Source organism: Chiroxiphia lanceolata, chromosome Z (assembly GCF_009829145.1).
Source record: "Chiroxiphia lanceolata isolate bChiLan1 chromosome Z, bChiLan1.pri, whole genome shotgun sequence".
Lineage (NCBI taxonomy): Eukaryota > Metazoa > Chordata > Aves > Passeriformes > Pipridae > Chiroxiphia > Chiroxiphia lanceolata.
The window spans coordinates 71,468,284-71,486,971 of NC_045671.1; the positions used below are offsets into that span (position 1 = coordinate 71,468,284).

Sequence of the window (18,688 nt, forward strand, 5' to 3'; positions counted from 1 at the left end):
TTTTAGACTTCATTTCTCCAGAAGGAAGGCATGGAGGAGCTGCTGAGCAACAGTATGAAGGAATGTAGTAGCTAGTTTTCTGAAACAACAACCAAAATGGCTCCATCTGAGCCTCTGCTCAGAAGAAGTACAGCTTTACTGCTCCTATTCAGTCCACTGAATTTTGAAAATGACAGGGGGTGGCTCAAAGGCATGTTTTCAGTTCTCAATGCCTAATTCTTCAAAGGAAAGACACTTGAAGAAGACAAATTCACAGATTTAAGAGCCTCATTACTGTCCTGGATTAATTGCAGCTATAACAACCTTGCCCAGGTGCTATGTAAGGGGTCGAGTCAACCTCTTTTATATCTAATACACATACCTATACTCTGGCCCAACAAATGTTATGGTACAGATTGGTGACATTTCAACCCTCGTTTTGAAACTGGTCATAACACTCTTGTAACACGCGAATTTACAACTAAAGACAGCAATTACCTCTTACCTCCACTGTTACTTCTTACATTATTTTACTTGCTTCATGCTGGAACACCTGTTAGTGTGCATGGAGGGCAAGCAGACACCATGATTAGTTGCTTACACAACTAAATCCAGCTCTAAACACCAAGTCGTATTAATTTCATCCTTACTTTGGTAACACGATGGTAACTCCGAGCGCTCCAAAAGAGAGGGTGGCCAACCCAAGAAGCCTTTTCAGGCAGTGTGCAGAGCCAGGCACTACCAGGTTTCTGTTACCGACTGAAGTTACTTTGTTCAGTGCTTCTGCAAGGACTGGGCCTGGCTACGGCTGTGATGTGGGGGAGGAAGCAAGTGCTGCAGAGTTCACACACGTTCATTCTGGTGCCACCTCATACAGTGAAACAGAGCCTGAGCATGTTGCCTTTTAAGGTGGGATGTTGTTGAGCTCACCGCAAATAAATGTGCCACAAAACTTCCACCAGTATCACAAACTGCTGACGAAACCAAACATCTGCTTTTACCCACGAGAAATCTGTGTAATTCAAGGTGTGTGTGAAAATCAGAACTGTAGAATGTTAAGGGGTTGGAATGAGCCTTTAAAGATCATCCAGTCCCAACCCTCTGTGCCACGGGCAGGGACACTTCCCACTAGACCAGGTTGCCCAAGGCCTTATACAACCTGGCTTTGAACACTGCCAGGGCTGGGGCATCCACAGCCTCCCTGGGCAACCTGTTCCAGTGTCTCAACCACCATGACAATGAAGAATTTCTTCTTAATATCTAACCTAAATATACAGTCTTTCAATTTGTACCCATTACTCTTTGCCCTATCAGTACAGTTCCTATTCCTGACCAAGGATCCCTCTCTGGCTTCCCTGTAGGCCCCTTCAGACACTGGAAGGTTGCCATGAGGTCTCCACACAACCTTCTTTTCTCCAGGCTGAACAGCCCCAACTTTCTCAGCCTCTTTATAGGGGATGGTGCTCCAGTCCTCTTAGCAACTTCATGGCCTCTTCTGGCCTTGCTCCAACAGTTCCATGTCCTTCTTGTGTTGGGGGTGATGCCTTAAAGGATCGCAGAGAAAAAAACTTCAAGCCACTTTAGTATTAGGTAAGAGCAGGTCTTTTAATAACAGCCCTCAGGCCCAGGGGAATACACAGACACTCATGTGCACCCAGGCAGTGGTTCTACAACCTTACAGTATGGTCCATTCAATCCCAGACTCATCCACCCTCCCCAGATCCTTCTCAGTTCTGCCCCCACCACACCCCTCTGGAAATTGAATCAGGGGTCCTTGAGAGCCCTTTTTCCTCACCGTCATCTTCTTCGTGGTACTACATATAGTCCTTGGAGCTCGTCCAAAGTTCTGGGCTTGAAGGTTGCTTTGTCTATTGGAGGTATCTTGTTGTTCGGGTCTAGGGTATAATGTTCTTAAACAGAGGTGTTTTCTACAATTCTACTTTGAACAGGAGTCTAAACAAGCTAAAAGAATTTAGAAAATTCGATATGAAATGGGGAGAAAGGGTTTAGTGTGTGCTAACTACTGTGCTAAAGTGTAAGGGATTATACAGTTATCTCAAAATTTACTACACAACTACTTTTAAAATCTACAAAAAACTAAAAAATCCAAAAAGCTCTGGGGCATTAGGGGCAACAGAACTGTACAGGTGCTCCAAGGGGGTCTGACAAGAGTAGTGTGGAGGGGCAGAACCCCCTCTCTCGCCCTGCCGGCCACGCTGCTGTGGGTGCAGCCCAGGGTGCAGTTGGCTTTCTGGGCTGTGACCACACACTGCAAGCTCATGTTGAGCTTTTCATCAACCATCACCCCCAAATCCTTCTCCACAGGACTGCTCTCAATCACTTCTCCACCCAACCTGTAACTGTGTCTGGGATTGCCCTGACCCAGGGCGATGGTTGAACGGTTCGGGTTGGAAGGTGACCTTAAAAGACCGTTTCGTTCCGACCCTCTGCCTGGAGCAGGGACACCTTTCACTGGACCAGGTTGCTCAGAGCTCCATCCAATCTGGCCTTGAACACCTCCAAAAATGGGCCATCCACAGCTTCCCTGGGAAACCTGTTCCAGTGCCTCACCACCCTCACAGTAAAGCATTTTTTCCCAAATATCTAATCTAAACCTACACTCTTTACATTTGAACCCATTCCCTCTTGTCCTGTCACTGTGTACCCTTGTGTCTTACTTCGTCTTCCTCGTAAGTTCCCTTCAGCACTAGAAAGCTGCAATTAGGTCATCGCAAAGCCTTCCCTTTTCTAGGCTGAACAATCCCAGTTCTCTCAGCCTTTCCTTCAGCCCTGCTTCAGATTTGCTCCAACAGGTCGATGTCCTTCCTGTGCTGAGCACCCCGAGCTGGATGCAGCGTTCCAGGTGGGGTGTCCCAGAGCAGAGGGGCAGAATCCCCTCCCTCGCACCTTGCGCTTCGCTCTGTTGAACTCCATGAGGTTCACACAAGCCCGTCTCTCAGCTGTGCCAAGGTCCCTCTGGATGGCATCCCTTTCCTCCAGCGTGTCAACCGCACGCAGGGCTCGGTGTCATCAGCAAACTTGCTGGGGGTGCCCTCGATCCCGCTGTCCCCGTCACTGACAAAGGCGCTGAACAGCACCGGCCCCAACACCGACGGCTGAGACACCGCCCGTCACTGCTCTCCGCGGGGACACCGCGCCGCAGGTGGGTCTCACCAGCGCAGCGCCGCGGGGCAGAACCCCCTCCCTCGCCCTGCCGGCCTCGCCGCCGCGGCGCGGGACGCGCGGTTCGCTCCCGGGCCAGCCCCACCTCGCTCCCGGCGCTGCCCGGGCTCTCCAGGCCCCGCAGGCCCGGGCGGCGGCGGCGGCGGCGCGGGGGGGGGGGGCGGCGGCGCCCCGTGCGTGCCGCAGCCGGTCACGTGGGCGGCGGGGCCGGGGCCGGGGCCGGCAGAGGCTGAGGCGGCAGCAGCGATGGCGGCGGCGCTGCGCGGGCTCGGCCTCCTGCGCGCCCGCCTCGGGCTCCCGGCCGCGGCGGCCGCCACCTCCGCCGCCCTCGGCCGCGCCGCGCACCGCGCCCCGGCCCTGCGGGGAGGCGCCGCCGCCGCTCGCCCCTCGGCCGGGAGGAGCTACGGCTCGCAGGCGAAGGAAGAGGAGGAGCTGCGCGTCCGCTACCTGGATGATGAGCACAAAGGTAACGAGGGGAGCAGGCGGCCCTGCCCCCGCTGCCCCGGCCCGGCCGGGGTGACCCCTGCGGGGCAGGGACAGGGCGGCCCTGCGGGAGCCGCGAGGGGCGGGAGGAGCGGCGGCTCCTCCTCCGCCTGTCACCGGGCCGGGGTTGCGCCGCAGGATGCCGGGAGCTGCCGGCAGGGCAGCGGAGGAACTGGGTCAGCTTCGTCTCTCTTGGCTTTTCTTAGACTCGTTGAACGGTTCGGGTTGGAAGGCAACCTTAAAAGATCGTTTCGTTCCGACCCTCTGCCTGGAGCAGGGACACCTTTCACTGGACCAGGTTGCTCAGAGCTCCATCCAATCTGGCCTTGAACACCTCCAAAAATGGGCCATCCACAGCTTCCCTGGGAAACTGTTCCAGTGCCTCACCACCCTCACAATAAAGCATTTTTCCCCAAATATCTAATCTAAACCTACACTCTTTACATTTGAACCCATTCCCTCTTGTCCTGTCACTGTGTACCCTTGTGTCTTACTTCGTCTTCCTCGTAAGTTCCCTTCAGCACTAGAAAGCTGCAATTAGGTCATCCCAAAGCTTTTCCTTTTCTAGGCTGAACAATCCCAGTTCTCTCAGCCTTTCCTCATAGGGCAGGTGGTCCATCCCTCTAGTCATCTCGGCAGCCCTGCGTCAGATTCACTCCAACAGGTCGATGTCCTTCCTGTGCTGAGCACCCCGAGCTGGATGCAGTGTTCCAGGTGGGGTGTCCCAGAGCAGAGGGGCAGAATCCCTTCCCTTGCCCTGCTGGCCAGGCTGCTTTGGATACAGCCCAGGACACAACTGGCTTTCTGGGCTGTGAGTGCACATTGCTGGGTCATGTCCAGCCTCTTACCCACCAGCACCCCTGGGTCCCTCTCATCAGGGCTGCTCTTGATCTGTTCATCCCCAGCCTGTGCTGATAGTGGGGATTGCCCCATCCAGGTGCAGCACCGTGCACTTGGTCTTGTTAAACCACCTGAGATTCCCATGTGCCTGCTTCTTGAGCCTGCCTAGGTCCCTCTGGATGGCATCATGTCCTTCAAGTGTGTCCCTTCTACCACCGTTCTTTTTCAGAGGACTGCAGTGCAGGTGCTGTATGTGTGAGGTGTGCCTTTCTGAGTTGTTCTGTTGGCCACTCCAACTGGAAGAAAATGAAGTTTAGCAGCAAACTGCCAAAGTTGGTGCTGCTTCTCACACCCGTTTTGTGCTTTTGGTCAGAGGCATACAAGGGCATAGAATTTGTATCGATGTTTTCTGTACCAGAAAATGTGGCTTCTGCATTCTCTCATCTCATGCCACTCTCCTAATAATCCTACCCTCTTCCTTGCTTTTATAGTTGTCAACTGCTGCTGACCTTAGTCTGCTCAACTATACCTTGGTTAAACAGGGAAAGAAAATCTGTGCTCCATAATAGTCTGGAGCCAACGCATCACAGCACGGACACTTGGTGCTTCCTCTCCTGGTTTGTTGCTCTCCAGATTTTGCAGGTGTTCTTCCTTCGGAGGTGTTTCACCTCCCTTGGTGTTTGTCACTTCCTTCCCATTTCGGTGCAGCAGAGCTAGGAGTGGTGGAGAAGGAGTAAGTGCAAACTGCATTCCTGAGGATTTATTTTTATAGCCATGATGTTATACCTGCTTTTACGAAGAGGGCAATAGTGTAGAGTTTTCTTCATCTGCAGCACATGTATGTCTTTATATGGAGAATGTATCTTGGAACTACCACGTGTTGAGGTGCACAGTGCAGTTTATGTCTTTTCAGCATGTTAACTCAGCTATTTCAGACCTGCTGCAAATTCAGGCAAATGCCTTTGAGTTGAGTATGCCTGCATATAGATTTGTATACATGTACAGAGAGGTAACTAAAACTTCAAAATTTAGCATGTCTTAGAAGATTATTCCTTTTTTAAAGGGAAAGCTGAGGTTTTGCTTTCATCTGAGGGTAGGTTTTTTGTCATTATTAAGAGTTGATTGTAAAGATGATGTAATCTGAGCCTGAAATTACCATCTGTCTTCGTTGTACTTCTATTCCCAGCTCTTTCAAGTTCCTTCAAGGTATACTGTAGTTGTGTTTTTCCAACCAACCGTGGAATTGGTTTTAAACATCTATTTTGATTTTTTTCAGGATTATTTTAAGTAGAGGAAGAGGCAAGGCAGGAGCAAAGAAGGGTTTGTAAAATGTTGGAGGAATGTTTTTCCTTGTTTATTTTATGCTTTACCAAGAAGTGGTGGAAAATATCATGATCAGTTTTTATTTCTGCTATTACACAACAAACAATAGAATTAGGTTGTGTGTTCTAGCTGTTGAATCAGCTAGGAATCATTGCTTTTGTAATGTTATGAAGGTGTTTTGTACTGAATATCTAACCTAATGCCCCAAAACACGGGGATAGTATTTAAAATGAACTGTGGCTATCATAAGAAAGGATTCAATCAATGTATTTTTGATTCATGAATTCTCTTTGGCAGAAGGAATTTTCTTTGGCATTAACTTTCAGAAAGACGTAGAAACAAATACTGTTAGAAAAGGATAAGAACAAAGGTCTAGAAGTAAGCCGGAAGGAGACATAAATTTCAAATGCCTCCATCAGCAGCACAAAGAGCAGACGTTTCCATAGAAGAAATATCTCTGCTTTCTCCCTGTAGTGCTACTGCACACTCCCCTCCTCACCTTGTATGCCAGGTTCATCTATCTTTATCTGCTGATGGTGTGTAATACCCCTGCTGAATGAGGACACTAACTCTGTGTACACCACTGTGATCCTTCTCACTCTTCTCCAACCTACCTTCTTCCTTTTTCTACCATTTCATGTCGTAGATTTTCCCAAGAGGGTCTCCAGTGTTGTGGCCCCATCATAATTTTCCAACACATACTTCTTGACTCCACCCAGGGTCAGACCCTGTCCCTCTGACTACCTTTTACAGCACACAGATGCTTTTTCATGCTCCAATTGGTCTCTTCCACATGCCTGGTGTTTCCATGCTGCTTGAAGAAGGATATATTTTCCAGGGGCTTTTATGGCTGAGGATACTGGGGAGGAAGGAAAACTGACAGTAACTGCCTGACATACAGGCACCTGTAACTGTAGACAGATCTTTTCCTGCAGGCAAAGTAGCAAACTGTTCTGCTTCATGTCTCTTTCACAGGCTTTGTATACCCCAGGTTTTGGAAGTCGTTAAACCTAAACTAAAATGGTAGTGTATTTGAAAAGGCTGGTTACTGAAATTTTAACTCAAGACTTTCCAGCTTCCAAATTTAAGCTGAACCAGGAACAGAAGAAGTGTGAGATTTTTGAAAGAATGTGATTGTAAAATACCTGTGTATTCTGCACATATTACAGCTTTTGAAGTTTTTAGTATTGGTTTTCTATGAGTAAAGGTGACCGTCAGTGCCTTAGTATTTCTTAATTAAGTATCTGTCTTTTACTTTATATGAGATTCTATCTGATTATCACTAGGGCTGAAATGTATTACAGCTGCTGACATTTCAGAACTTTTAGCCAAGTTGCATTTGTGATCCTGTTACAAATTTAAATTAGCTTAGTGCTTTTGCTCTTTAAGTTACAGATGGAATTAGGAGAAATATCTTCTCAGTGTTGACTCCAGTGTTGCAGTGTCACTTCCTGGAATGTGACATAAACATTTGTAAAATTTAGATTTTACACTAGAATGAGTTGTTTTTCTTAAGTTTTCCAGCTGGTTTTAGTTCAGAGTATGTAAGACAGCTTTTGGTCCTCATCAGTTGGAATTTTAACATACATAGAACAGGCAGAGAACAAATATGGTCTCAGTTGAAGTTGTTTGCATAGAGTAGAGGTTGGAAACTGATAGCTAGCTGGTGAATTGGAAATACTTTTCCTGCTATCTTTAAAGCAGGACTGAGCAGGTGAGATCTACTAGTTTAAGAAGTGCAGAAAAAAATTGAAGTGGTATTTAGAGATGAAACAGGTGCAGATGGGGATTTTGAAGAGTGTTTTGGTGTTTTTAGAAAGTACTGTCTAGTAAATATTGGTGTGATTTTGCACTTAAATACTTCTTGATAAGGTTGTTAATGGAAGCCACCAGAATTGTGCTTGATATGCTCACCATATGTTCTTGTTTTACTTAAGAAACTGTCCCAGAATAATAAGCATCTAAGTCAACTTGTTTGCCTTGGTTTATCTGAGTACTTAAGTGAGACCAACTTAAAAGTAACTTAGCTCTCTTTGGTCATCCTTCCATTTTTCAGTGCATAATTCAGACTTTTTAAAAATATTTTTTTTAATTGTGGAAGATTACATTTTTGTGTGTATATTTAATACAAATAAATAAATACAATTTAGAATTCTACAAGTACTTTTTATGCAGGTTAGTAAATCTTTCTGGCTCAGACAAAATTACTGATATGAGTGTAATGGCAGGATTTATTTGTAAGTGACCATATAAATGTGTTTCTACCAAACATTGGGGATGAGTGTTTTGATCACTAGAAAGTACAAGATAAAAGAGATAAAAATCATTATTTACAAGTAAGATTTCCTGAGTGTTGATAAAAACTGTAGTTAAACCATGGTCTAGTCTCTTCATGTTATGCACATCTTAAATTTAGTGGATGCTATGAAATCAGGGTGTTACTGGGAATTTACAGGTATTTTGAAGCTATCTTTCAAACATATATGTATCTTTATTTCACTAAAAGACATTTTTTGTTTTTATTATGCATTACTTTCATATTTTATTCTCCTAAACATTGAGAATTATACCACAGGCAGTTTTTTTCTTTTGACAGAGCTAACTTATAAGCAGAGAACACAATGTACATTTGCATATGCTTTTTCTCTGATGGTTGGCTAGGAAAGTAGTATACAGGAGTATGACTGCTTATATTAGACAACATTGGGAATCATCATCTTTTGGAGAGCCTAGCCAACATGGATGAAGTTAGTTTTCAGTATGTGGGTGTAATTTTTAATAGATGCACATTATGTGCTGAAGTGTGTCACAGAAAAATGTGGGGATGACTCCCAGGAAAAACTATGAAATTAATATTGAGTTTAGCATTATGTGAATGCTTAATCCTTCTTAGTATATCTGCCACGTTTCTGATACCATACAGATACTGCAGTTATCATCATCATCATCATCATTATTATCATTATCATGATTATCATTATTATTATTCCTACTTGTATGTGTTAATGATTACTTTTTAGTAGTTTTTTCTTTTACGAGTAGATTTTTCAAGCAGTTTATTTTAAAAGATTTTGGAAAGCACATCTATATGTGAGCGCTTTAGAAAGAATGAACTATGATTAAATGCTTCAGATGACAATGTAACAGGGATTATCAAAAAGTCACGACAGTCAGGTGAAATCCGAGGTGACTGGAAGAGGAGAAACGTTGTACTCATCTTTAAAAAAGGGCAGGAAGGAGGACCCTGAGAACTACCAACCCATCAGCCTCACCTCTGTGCCTGTGAAGGTCATGGAATAGATCCTCTTGGAAGCTGTGCTGAGGCCCATGAAGGACAGGGAGGTAATTCAAGACTGCCAGCATGGCTTCACCAAGGGCAGGTCCTGCTTCACAAACCTAGTCATGGACATCAGTGGCAATTCAGAAGTCTGTACTGGGACCAGTGCTATTCAGTATCTTCATTAATGACACAGATTAAATGATTGAGTGCACCCTCAGCAAATTTGCAGAGGATGCCAAGCTGGGTGGTGCAGTTGAGCTGACACACCTGAAGGATGGGATGGCATCCAGAGGGCCCTGGACAAGCTCGAGAAGTGGGGCCGTGGGAATCTGATGAAGCTCAACAAGACCTGGTGCAAGGTGCTGCAGCTGGGTCAGGGCAACCCCTGGTATCAGCACAGGCTGGGGAGGAACAGATTGAGAGCAGCCCTGACGAGAAGGACCCGGGGGTGCTGGTGGGTGAGAGGCTGGACATGACCCAGCAATGTGCACTCACAGCCCAGAAAGCCAGTTGTGTCCTGGGCTGTATCCAAAGCAGCCTGGCCAGTGGGGTGAGGGAGGGGATTCTGCCCCTCTGCTCTGGGACACTCCACCAGGAACACTGCATCCAGCTTGGGGTGCTCAGCACAGGAAGGACATTGGCCTGTTGGAGCAAGTCCAGAGTAGGCCATGAATATGATTAGAGGGATGGACCACCTGTCCTATGAGGAAAGGCTGAGGGAATTAGGATTCAGCCTGAAGAGCAGGCTCCAGGGTGACCTACTGTGACCTTCTGGTACCTGAAGGAACCCTACATGAAGTCTAGGGAGGGACCTTTTGCAATGCCATATAGTGATAAGACAACGGCTTTAAGCTGAAAGAGAGCAGGTTTGGCTGGATATTAGGAAGAAGTTCTTTACTGTGAGGGTTGTGAGGCGCTGGAACAGATCACCCAGAGAAGTTGTGGATGCATTGTCCCTGGAAATGTTCAAGGCCAGATTGGATGGGGCTTTGAGCAACATGGTCTAGTGCAAGGTGTCCCTGATCACTGCATGGGGCTTGGAGCTAGATGATCTTTAGGGTCCCTTCCATCCTCAAGATGCTCAGGTCTTGTAGTAATGGCATATCAGAGCAAAACTGATTGAAACATGAATTCAAGGAATGTCTTTTGTGTAGATCAATGCAATATGTAATTTTCTCTTGCAAACCTCTTATGCTTTTCCTGTTACATTTCTTGCTTCATCTTTTTTTTCCTACTTAAGAAATAAATTAGCTGAATGGGTGTTATCTTTATCTCTTACTTCTGGAGAAGGAAGCAGAAATGGTAGTTTTATGACTTGATACAACACTGCTAAGAGGAATCAACTTGTAGGATTTGTCTTCAAGGATCATCTGTTTGTAGGAAAAAATATTGAATGTGGTTTAATGTTAATTGGAACTTACTTCTGAATAGATTATTGTTGGTGGTGGAGCGACAGTCTTTGGGCTCTAGTGGAGAGAAGAAAAATTCAAGTGTTGTTAAGTGTCATTGCTGTAAAGATTAATGTGCTTCTGAAAAGAACTGTATTTCCTAACTGGAGTATGGTTTGGGATAATAACATCTCTAGTTTTTTCAAACATGGGATTTGTAATGTGCCTGAAAGTTTAAAATCAAATTGAGGTCAAGGGGTCTTTTGTTTCTTTAAAGTGTGGTGTTGCATTTGTCTAATCTATTGCATTGAACGTATACAGTGTTTGAATTTGGAGTGATCCTCCTGAAGAAGTTGTGACAGCAGAGAAGTGCTACAGCACCGCTCCTTTTTGCTTAACAGAACATAAACAGATTCCTGTGTAAGTGCTGAATAACCACCTTGCAGATGGTGCTGTGTGAATACCCATGGGGATAAACAGGTGGAATTTAGGTTTGTAGAGCAAGGGAGTGAAGGTCATTTGGGTTAGCCCGGCTCCTCTCCTCTCTTTGGAGGTATCCATACATAGCAATTGACTGTGCCTTGGGAGCAAGAAAGAGGCACACATACAGGAGGAAGCAGAGGAAGGGGACTCAAGCACTGATGGTCAGTCCCGTGGGAGGACAGAATTTCCAGAAATAAAAGAAGTAGTATGCACCGAGATGACAGGGAAGGCACCCTGTGGAGGGTATGAGGGCCAGATTTTATATAGGTTATACATTCAAACCTGAGTGGTGAAGTAGTAATCACCTGGGCAAATACTGAGTTTCTGGAATTTCTTTTTTTATCTTGTAACTTGATGGCAGTACTATGGGCATTTTTGTTTAAGGTAGAGCTCCCTTTTTGCCTTTCATCCGTGGTCCCTGTCTTAGTCCCTTTTCTCTCTTCATCCCTGCATTCTCTGCGTAAAAGGTACTGATAGATAAAACCTTACCAGGGCTGGATCAGTGTGCTGGTGTTTCTAATTCGGGGAGCTGTGTTGGGTTGAGGCAGTGATTGTCTAAAAGATTGCTATAGGCATAGTAAGCTTAGACATTAGCAAAATAAACCTTTCAGGATTTTCCTGTTTGATAATCATGCCTGTTAAGCTGAGGGGGGCTGAATAAGGGCAAACAAGTGGTGTTTCTGCTGCAACATTCAAACCAGCATGATCAGTTGGTGAGACAACTGATTTATCTGGACAAAGGGAGCTGTGAATGTGTCTTTGGAGCTGTGTACCAAGGATTAAGCTTGGTTTCTGTGTCTTGGGGGAGAACTTTTGTATGATTTTGTTCCTTTTTTAAACAAAAGTACAAGTTTCCCATTGTTGGTATTCTTTGTACGTTTGTGACTCTCTTTTACCTCTCTGAGTTGCTAGTCTTAGCTGTGGTAGCACTTCATGCTTTAAGAAGTCTCTGAGACAGGCTATCTAAATATGGAAACATACGCTTTACAATTAAGGATATTTTCCTGATTGCATGTCAGCACTTCACTCACAAACATGAAATTTGTGCATGCAATTGTGTAATTCTGCACTCAACCTTTGTAAGCACTGTTTCCACCTGAAGGTGTCAGGGCCATATTTTTGTTCTTAAAACGTGTAATTTCTGTCGAGTATTGGAAAGTTTATTTTCTTTCAGAAACTTTTTTTTGCAGCCCTTGATTCCTCTTGTGTAATTCAAAGTAATAATATTTTACGTAGATGATACATATTTTACTACATTGTAACAATAATTTCTTCCCCTCCAGGAATTGTGGTGCTTGGATTAAACAGATCTCATGCCAAGAATGCACTTAGCAAAAATCTTGTAAAAATGGTAAGTGAAAAGAATAGTTTTTACTATAAAGGTGAAATATTGGAATGAAGCACTTTAAAAAGTGTTTGGTTATTCCCCTTCCTCCTTTTCTCTGTAGATGTCAAAAGCTGTGGATGCTTTGAAATCTGATAAGAAAGTACGAACTGTTATATTCCGGAGTGAAGTCCCAGGGATATTCTGTGCTGGTATGCAAACTTAATTTTCCTGAGAAGCTGGAAGTCTCTATCTCTTATTGCACAAAAAAAAAAAAAAAAAAAAAAAAAAAAAAAAAGGCCCAGATTCCAAGGAAACATGTCTTTTTCATATATTCATCTCAGTAGCAAACAAAACATTTTTGGATGATTTTCCTCAATTGCTGACAAGAACCAAATATTGGTTTTATTCTTTCTGTGTCATAAAGTATTTCAAAATATATAATAGCTTACTCATGGTGGTGAAAAGTCATCTAATTGAACTCCTAGAAAATCTTGAGTGTATGTCAGAAAAAGTCCAAATAACACTAGAGGCTGTATAAAGAGTCTTTGTAGAAAGCTGTATCAAACCTCTATTTTAAACACACTAAATTGAATTTTTAATTAAAGAAACGCACGTAAACTTAAAATTTCATGATGAATATGCACGTTACTGCAGGCTGAATGTATTCTCAAATTAAAAACAAATCAAAACGAAAAGCACACACCCCAACCCACATATCCAGCAGCACTTGAGTCTTGCCAAAGTGCTCAGGAAAACAAAAGCTCTCAACTACCAGACGCTGGGAAACAGAATTTGTTGACATATCAAGATCAATTCATGCAACAGTGTCTTCTGTGGATATCAAGTGAATAGTCTTCTTATTTTTGAATGTTTCAACCGGTTGCTACCTTATTCAAATTTAATTTAAATCCATTTAAAACTGAAAACAGAAGTAAATCAGTTTGTTCTTTCTAATATAGGAATAGAACTGAACTGTCAAGAAAGAGATCAGTTCTGAAATTTTTCTTTTCTATCATTTACCTAGTCATTATGCTTGATAGCACCACACAGCATAGTTATTTCAGTTTTAAATACAAAATAGTTTTTTCAATTTTTTGCATAAGTACCTACCTAAGCCCTTTTAGTTGAGTTTAAAATTTTTCCTTGCTTTTAATAAGTCTGTTTTCATGCAGATACAGTTTGTCACTTACAAGAGTTGTGAAAAGAATTGTCTTGAAAAGGCAGAATAATCAAATATTTAGTAATACATATAATTATGTTATGTGTATGTATTAATCAGGGTATTTAATTTAAAGGTTATATCTTGTGTTAAACAAAAAGTTTTAAAAATCACTTACTAGTAATGTCAGGAAAAAGGGTTTTAAAACTGTAGTTTTTAAACTGTACTTCAAGTAAAAAGGTGGCTGTTAGTTGGCATTTGTTATCAACTATTGGGTTTTTTAAACCATTTTTTATTTAACATTCTTGAATTTTATGATAGTGTTATACAGGGAATAGGAGAGCAGTAATACTGATTTTGAGGGAGAGTATCTCAGATATGCTATTAATATTGTATTTATAAGCTCCAAGTACTTCTCCAGTATTCTTTGTTGGCTGACTATTCAGAGCTGTTTTGGTATCAAGATTTAACATAGTTATTGTTGCTTGTTTGTCTGGCTTAGAAAAAAAAAAAAGGCAACTCAAAGTGTGTGTATACAACTGACAGTAGACAAGATCAAGGATGTTTTTGTTGGACATTAGGAAGGAAAATTAGCCCTGAAAAGAAGACTGTGAAAGACAAGGGCTGGATAGCCATATCTGGATCTTAATCCAGGGAGTAGAGATAGGGTGTGGACTACGTGTCTGTAATTTTAAAAAAGTGATGGGTAAAACAAGGATCCTAAAAAAGGAGATTCTGGCAGCTGAACCAATGAAATAAAGGATGTTCCAACAGTGGTAACTGAAATTCAGGGTGAACCAGAATAACTGAGGCAGAGTTTGTCAATGAAAAGAGGCAGAAAGAGCTCAGTGGATGGATGGCTTCCTTCAGTACATGACTTTAAGGGGTGTCTCTAAAGAAAATGAAAACTGAGAAAGTGTAGTGGGATGTGGAAAAAGCAGGTAACAGCTTAGGAAGTAGGATGAAGGGGGAAACTCTGGATGTAAGAAGGCATTTTCTGGAGGGGGACTTACTAAGGAAATTCAGTAGAACAGAAGTAAGTGTTTTCAAACTTAAATGTTAAAGGAGAATGTGTTGTTTCAAGAACACTTAATTTCCTTAAAAAAAAATGCAAGAGTCACATTTTCTTAGGCATTGTAGTGCAGTTCAGTTAGGCTAGTCCTGGAATGTTTGTTTTATTTTTTTTGTATTTCCTCAATTATGTTTTCTTGCTTGCATGTATGGGAATGTATGTTTTTAAAAATACGTTTTTGTGTTGATTTTTTGGACCACCATCTGATGTTTTACAGACTGCATATTGAGAAACTTTGTCCTAGAATGTAGTTCCCTTTTATGTGTGAAGAGAAGTCCAAGATCATTAAATCTTACCATTCTTCAGCTATCAACAAAAATCTGTGAAAGCCACAGGCCAAGTGTCTTATTTCCTTCTAAGGCTTAGTCCACAAAAAATGACATCCAACTGTTTTTCACAAAATAACACTGTGGATGGTTAAAAGATTTAAACTCTGTTGGTGACTGATCGGGATTTGGGTATGATTCCAAATTATGGAATTTTCACATGGTGAAATGGGAGGGGGGAAAAAAAAAAAGAATTGTATAAAAGAATGTAGACATGTGCCAGAAAACATATCCTTTCATTTCTGCATAAAAATTCACTTTGAATCTTTTACTACTGCTTTCTCTGTGTCTCCTGTTTTATACTCCATACATCTGTGGGCGCAGAAAAGTTCCTCATTAATGCTCTAGCAGTGATCAAAAGGGACACCTAGAAGTCAAAGAATTGCTTGGGTTAAGGATGTCTTATGTCTATGAGCAGAGTATGTCTATGAGGAATTATGTCTATGAGGGCTTGTTGTGCTTCCATTAGAAGTGCTCTGGCTCCGAGTCACTTCTTGGCTGCTTTCTTTGTCTGAAACAAAATAAGTGAAGCATTGGCCTTTCTGGAGTGAACATGTATGACTAGTCCTGGCCTGCGTGCGTGCCCAGTTCTGCAGCCAAAGCAGGTGAGTCTGTGCAAGAGTCCTTTTATTTCCTGTCAGTGTTCCATTCTTGAGGAAGGCACAGTCTTGTGCGTGGAATAAGGCAAGTGTCCCATGGGTAAAGTGATCATGGGCTGTGCTGTGTTCACACAAGGGGCTGAATTACATTTACATAGACAGTTTGAATAGCTTCATTTTTCATTATTAATGTAATTTTAACATATAGTGATGTTGCTTAGGGACTTTATGTGAGCAGATTTTCAGGATTTTTCACCTTCAAAAAATTTCTGGAAGTGTGTATATGTAATATTGTTGGGACACATGGTATTGAGAGGAAGGGAGAAGGGAGTATCCAGAAGTTGATGCAAAACCTAATTTTGGAGTGGCAGTGTACTCACAGAATCACAGAATGGGTCAGGTTGGAAGGGACTACAGGGTGGTCAACTGGTCCAACCTCTCTGCTCGAGCAGGGTCATTCTGCAGACAGTCTTACAGCTTCTTCTAACAACATGAGGTCTGAGAGAAGGTACAAATAAAATACGTTGTCCAAGAGCTGCTTTCCTTGGTTTTCAGTGTTTGATAATGGCTTTAGTCTGAAGACTTGAACAACCTAATATTGCACCTCAATTTTTATTACTTTTGATTTCCCAAGGCTTTGAATAAAAGACAAAATAATATTTGTAGAACTTCTAGTTTTTATAGAATTTTACATTTGGAAATGTTTTGGCAGGCTGAAGCCTGCTGCTTTCCTTTATTTTTTTTTCCCCTGTCTCTCTCACTCTTGTCAGTGTTAGTGACATGAAATGGGGATTATGCTATATTTTGCAATTGAAAACTATGGATGTTTGAGATCAGGTAACATTCTTTTCTTTTTAAACAGTTTTACTGTTGATGGTTGCAGTGATTAAAGAAACAGACTACTATTATATTCTTTTCCTTCCACCTTCACTTGCTGTTCTTTGTGCAAAAATAGTTTCCCTTAGGATTGTCATGTTCCTCCAGCCCTCTTTTCATGTCCTGTCAAGAAGGTGCTTGCATATGTGTTAAAAAAATGTATTCCTCATTTGTTTGTTCCCAGGCCCATAGTCCATTGGTTCAGTTTACAGCTCATGCTAATAAATAAAACCCTTTGCTACTGTTTTCAACTGGCCAAGCAGGACAGTTGCTTAACTCTTGCTGTCCCAAACAGTCAGAGACTTTTTCTTTCCTAATAGTCCACATGTGGGTCATTGTCAGTTTCTCTGCATCCACCCTCTGTTGATATGCAAAAAAGTGTTGCCACCTCGTAAAGGAGAAGAATGAAATGCTGTGATTCCCTAGAAGAACACACTACTTCTGGATTTCCTTTTGTATGGCAGAGTTGGGAGAGCTTTCTGGGACAAGAACTTATAACTTCTTGAGATTTTTGTGGTGACTGTCTTTGGACTACAGGTGTTCAGGGCAGTCTCCTCTGTATTGTTTTTTCAAAGTTAACTGGACTAACTGAAGTAGAGGTTGTGATATTGAAGCATTATTTGCTTTGTGTATGTGTGCACAAAAAGGGAGCGAGCTTTGAGGCAGTTTTTACTTGGCATATTTGAAAAAATGTTGTTCTTTGGTGACCTTATTTCAGAAATCTTTGAGACATATCAGAATATAGACAGTGAACTTTTTTTTTGGTTGTTGTTGTCGTAAGAGATTTTCAAGACAATTTGAAAAATTTGTGTATTAGAGCTCTTAAAACCACTTAAACCTAAAAGTTCCTGCAGCTTGGCCAATGAAGCCCTCTCTTAGAAAAGCAGGAGTAATCTTTCTGCCAGCAAAAATTCATCATTTTAGTCTGTGGTGTGAGTAAAGCCAACCCAAATGCTTCTCCTGTTGGCATAAATTGTCTGCATCAGAGTTTTGTTTCCAGCAAGGCTGAATTGGCTGTATGGTGTCTAGTTCCCGGCTGCCACCTCCAGCTGGTGTAGTTTTCCTGGCAGAAGTTTATGAAGCAGACAAGCCTGTTAGGGCAGATCCTTGAAGACTTCTTTGTTCATGAGGTTTTGAAGTGAAGGAGGAGAGGAATTCCATTATAGCTCTCAAATACTTGACCTACTCTTATTTTTGTAGAACTAGCAGGAGTAGTAGGGAGGTATTACTGTGGGTGTAGTCTCCTTTTGCCCTGCAGTCTCTGTTAAATGGGCAAGGAGAGAGTATAAATTTTCCCAGAGCATATTTTGTCCTCCAGATCCCAGCTCCTGCACACACACTAAGAGAGTTTGTGTATTACTTCATTGATCCCTTTTGAGGATTCAGGTCATGCAGGAAAATGTTTTAGTGTCTCCTGAATATTTTTGTTGCTGTACATACGTTTCCTTCCCCAAAATAAATGCCTTCATATGCAGTCTGTAGCTAGGTTTTTTTCCTCTGTTTTTGATTCCAGGCTTGCGCCAATGTTGAGATTCAAAGTGGTGCTATCTGCTTGCAGACTGTTAGGCTCAATGATGGCTGCATTTCCCCTGGGGCAGCATCACATGCAGCAGGTTGGTCAGCCGTGTGTCAGCTCTGTCCTCTGTGTGTGTGCATAGTAATCTGTTAGGTTTGGATCCTACAGATAGCATTTGTCTGACATCATTTATTGTACTTCTTTATCTTGTCGTTGTTTCTCTGAAAGAACAAGTTGTTGTCACGATTTTCTAGAAGACATGTTGAACAGCTGGGCCAATAAAGAGTGCAGTTAGGATTGTGGTTTAATCCCCAGGTCTATACAGAAAAAAAATCCCAATAAGAAAAGCTGTTTTAAATGTCTTTTTTTTGGAAGTACCTCAGTCAGTTAACTCCAAATGCTCCTCTACCTTCTACACTGGCAACGCATACTGAATTTCAGATGAAACTGGAATGAGAGCTAGAAAAATCAATCTTAAACGAAAGCTTGTTCTCAGCTCTCAGTATGGCAGAGCTGCTATGTGCCTAATTGATCACTTACATGATTCTAGTATTGGAATGTAGTTCAGAGGGGTTCAGTGTGCTATGTCATCCATATTATTTTGCATAAGTTTGCCTTAACCATGTGGTTACCTTGGAAAACAAGCTACTGGGAAATTAGAAAATAAAAATTGCTTTTAGCTAAGGCAGCAAATGGTGGCACAGTAAATAGCTGCATGCTAAGTTATGCTTCAAAAATAAAAAAATATGCATACATCCTTTAGCTGCAGAAAAAATACAAGTGGGAGGTTTCCAGGAAGTTTTTCACTAAGAATATGAGAATTTAATTTACTGTGTTTGCTTTTTTAATCTCCA

At 42.4% G+C, this 18,688-nt stretch overlaps 1 protein-coding gene and 1 long non-coding RNA gene across 2 annotated transcripts in view; one reads left to right on the plus strand and one right to left on the minus strand.

Moving 5' to 3' along the window:
* Positions 1-1,565: 1,565 nt before the first annotated feature.
* Positions 1,566-3,160, minus strand: LOC116780438. The gene is made up of 2 exons (XR_004354477.1): positions 2,887-3,160; positions 1,566-1,941 (listed from the first exon to the last, which is right to left on the minus strand). It is a non-coding gene; the product is annotated as an uncharacterized LOC116780438 (long non-coding RNA).
* Positions 3,161-3,378: 218 nt separating this feature from the next.
* The window catches only part of AUH (AU RNA binding methylglutaconyl-CoA hydratase), a gene marked incomplete at its 5' end in the record, with an annotated part of 111,799 nt that continues 96,489 nt past the window's right edge, over positions 3,379-18,688 (plus strand). Inside the window, 3 exons of the mRNA XM_032676716.1 lie at positions 3,379-3,628; positions 12,243-12,310; positions 12,408-12,495. Coding sequence (XP_032532607.1) covers positions 3,379-3,628; positions 12,243-12,310; positions 12,408-12,495 — 406 coding nt within the window. The remainder of the gene's footprint in view (positions 3,629-12,242; positions 12,311-12,407; positions 12,496-18,688) is intronic.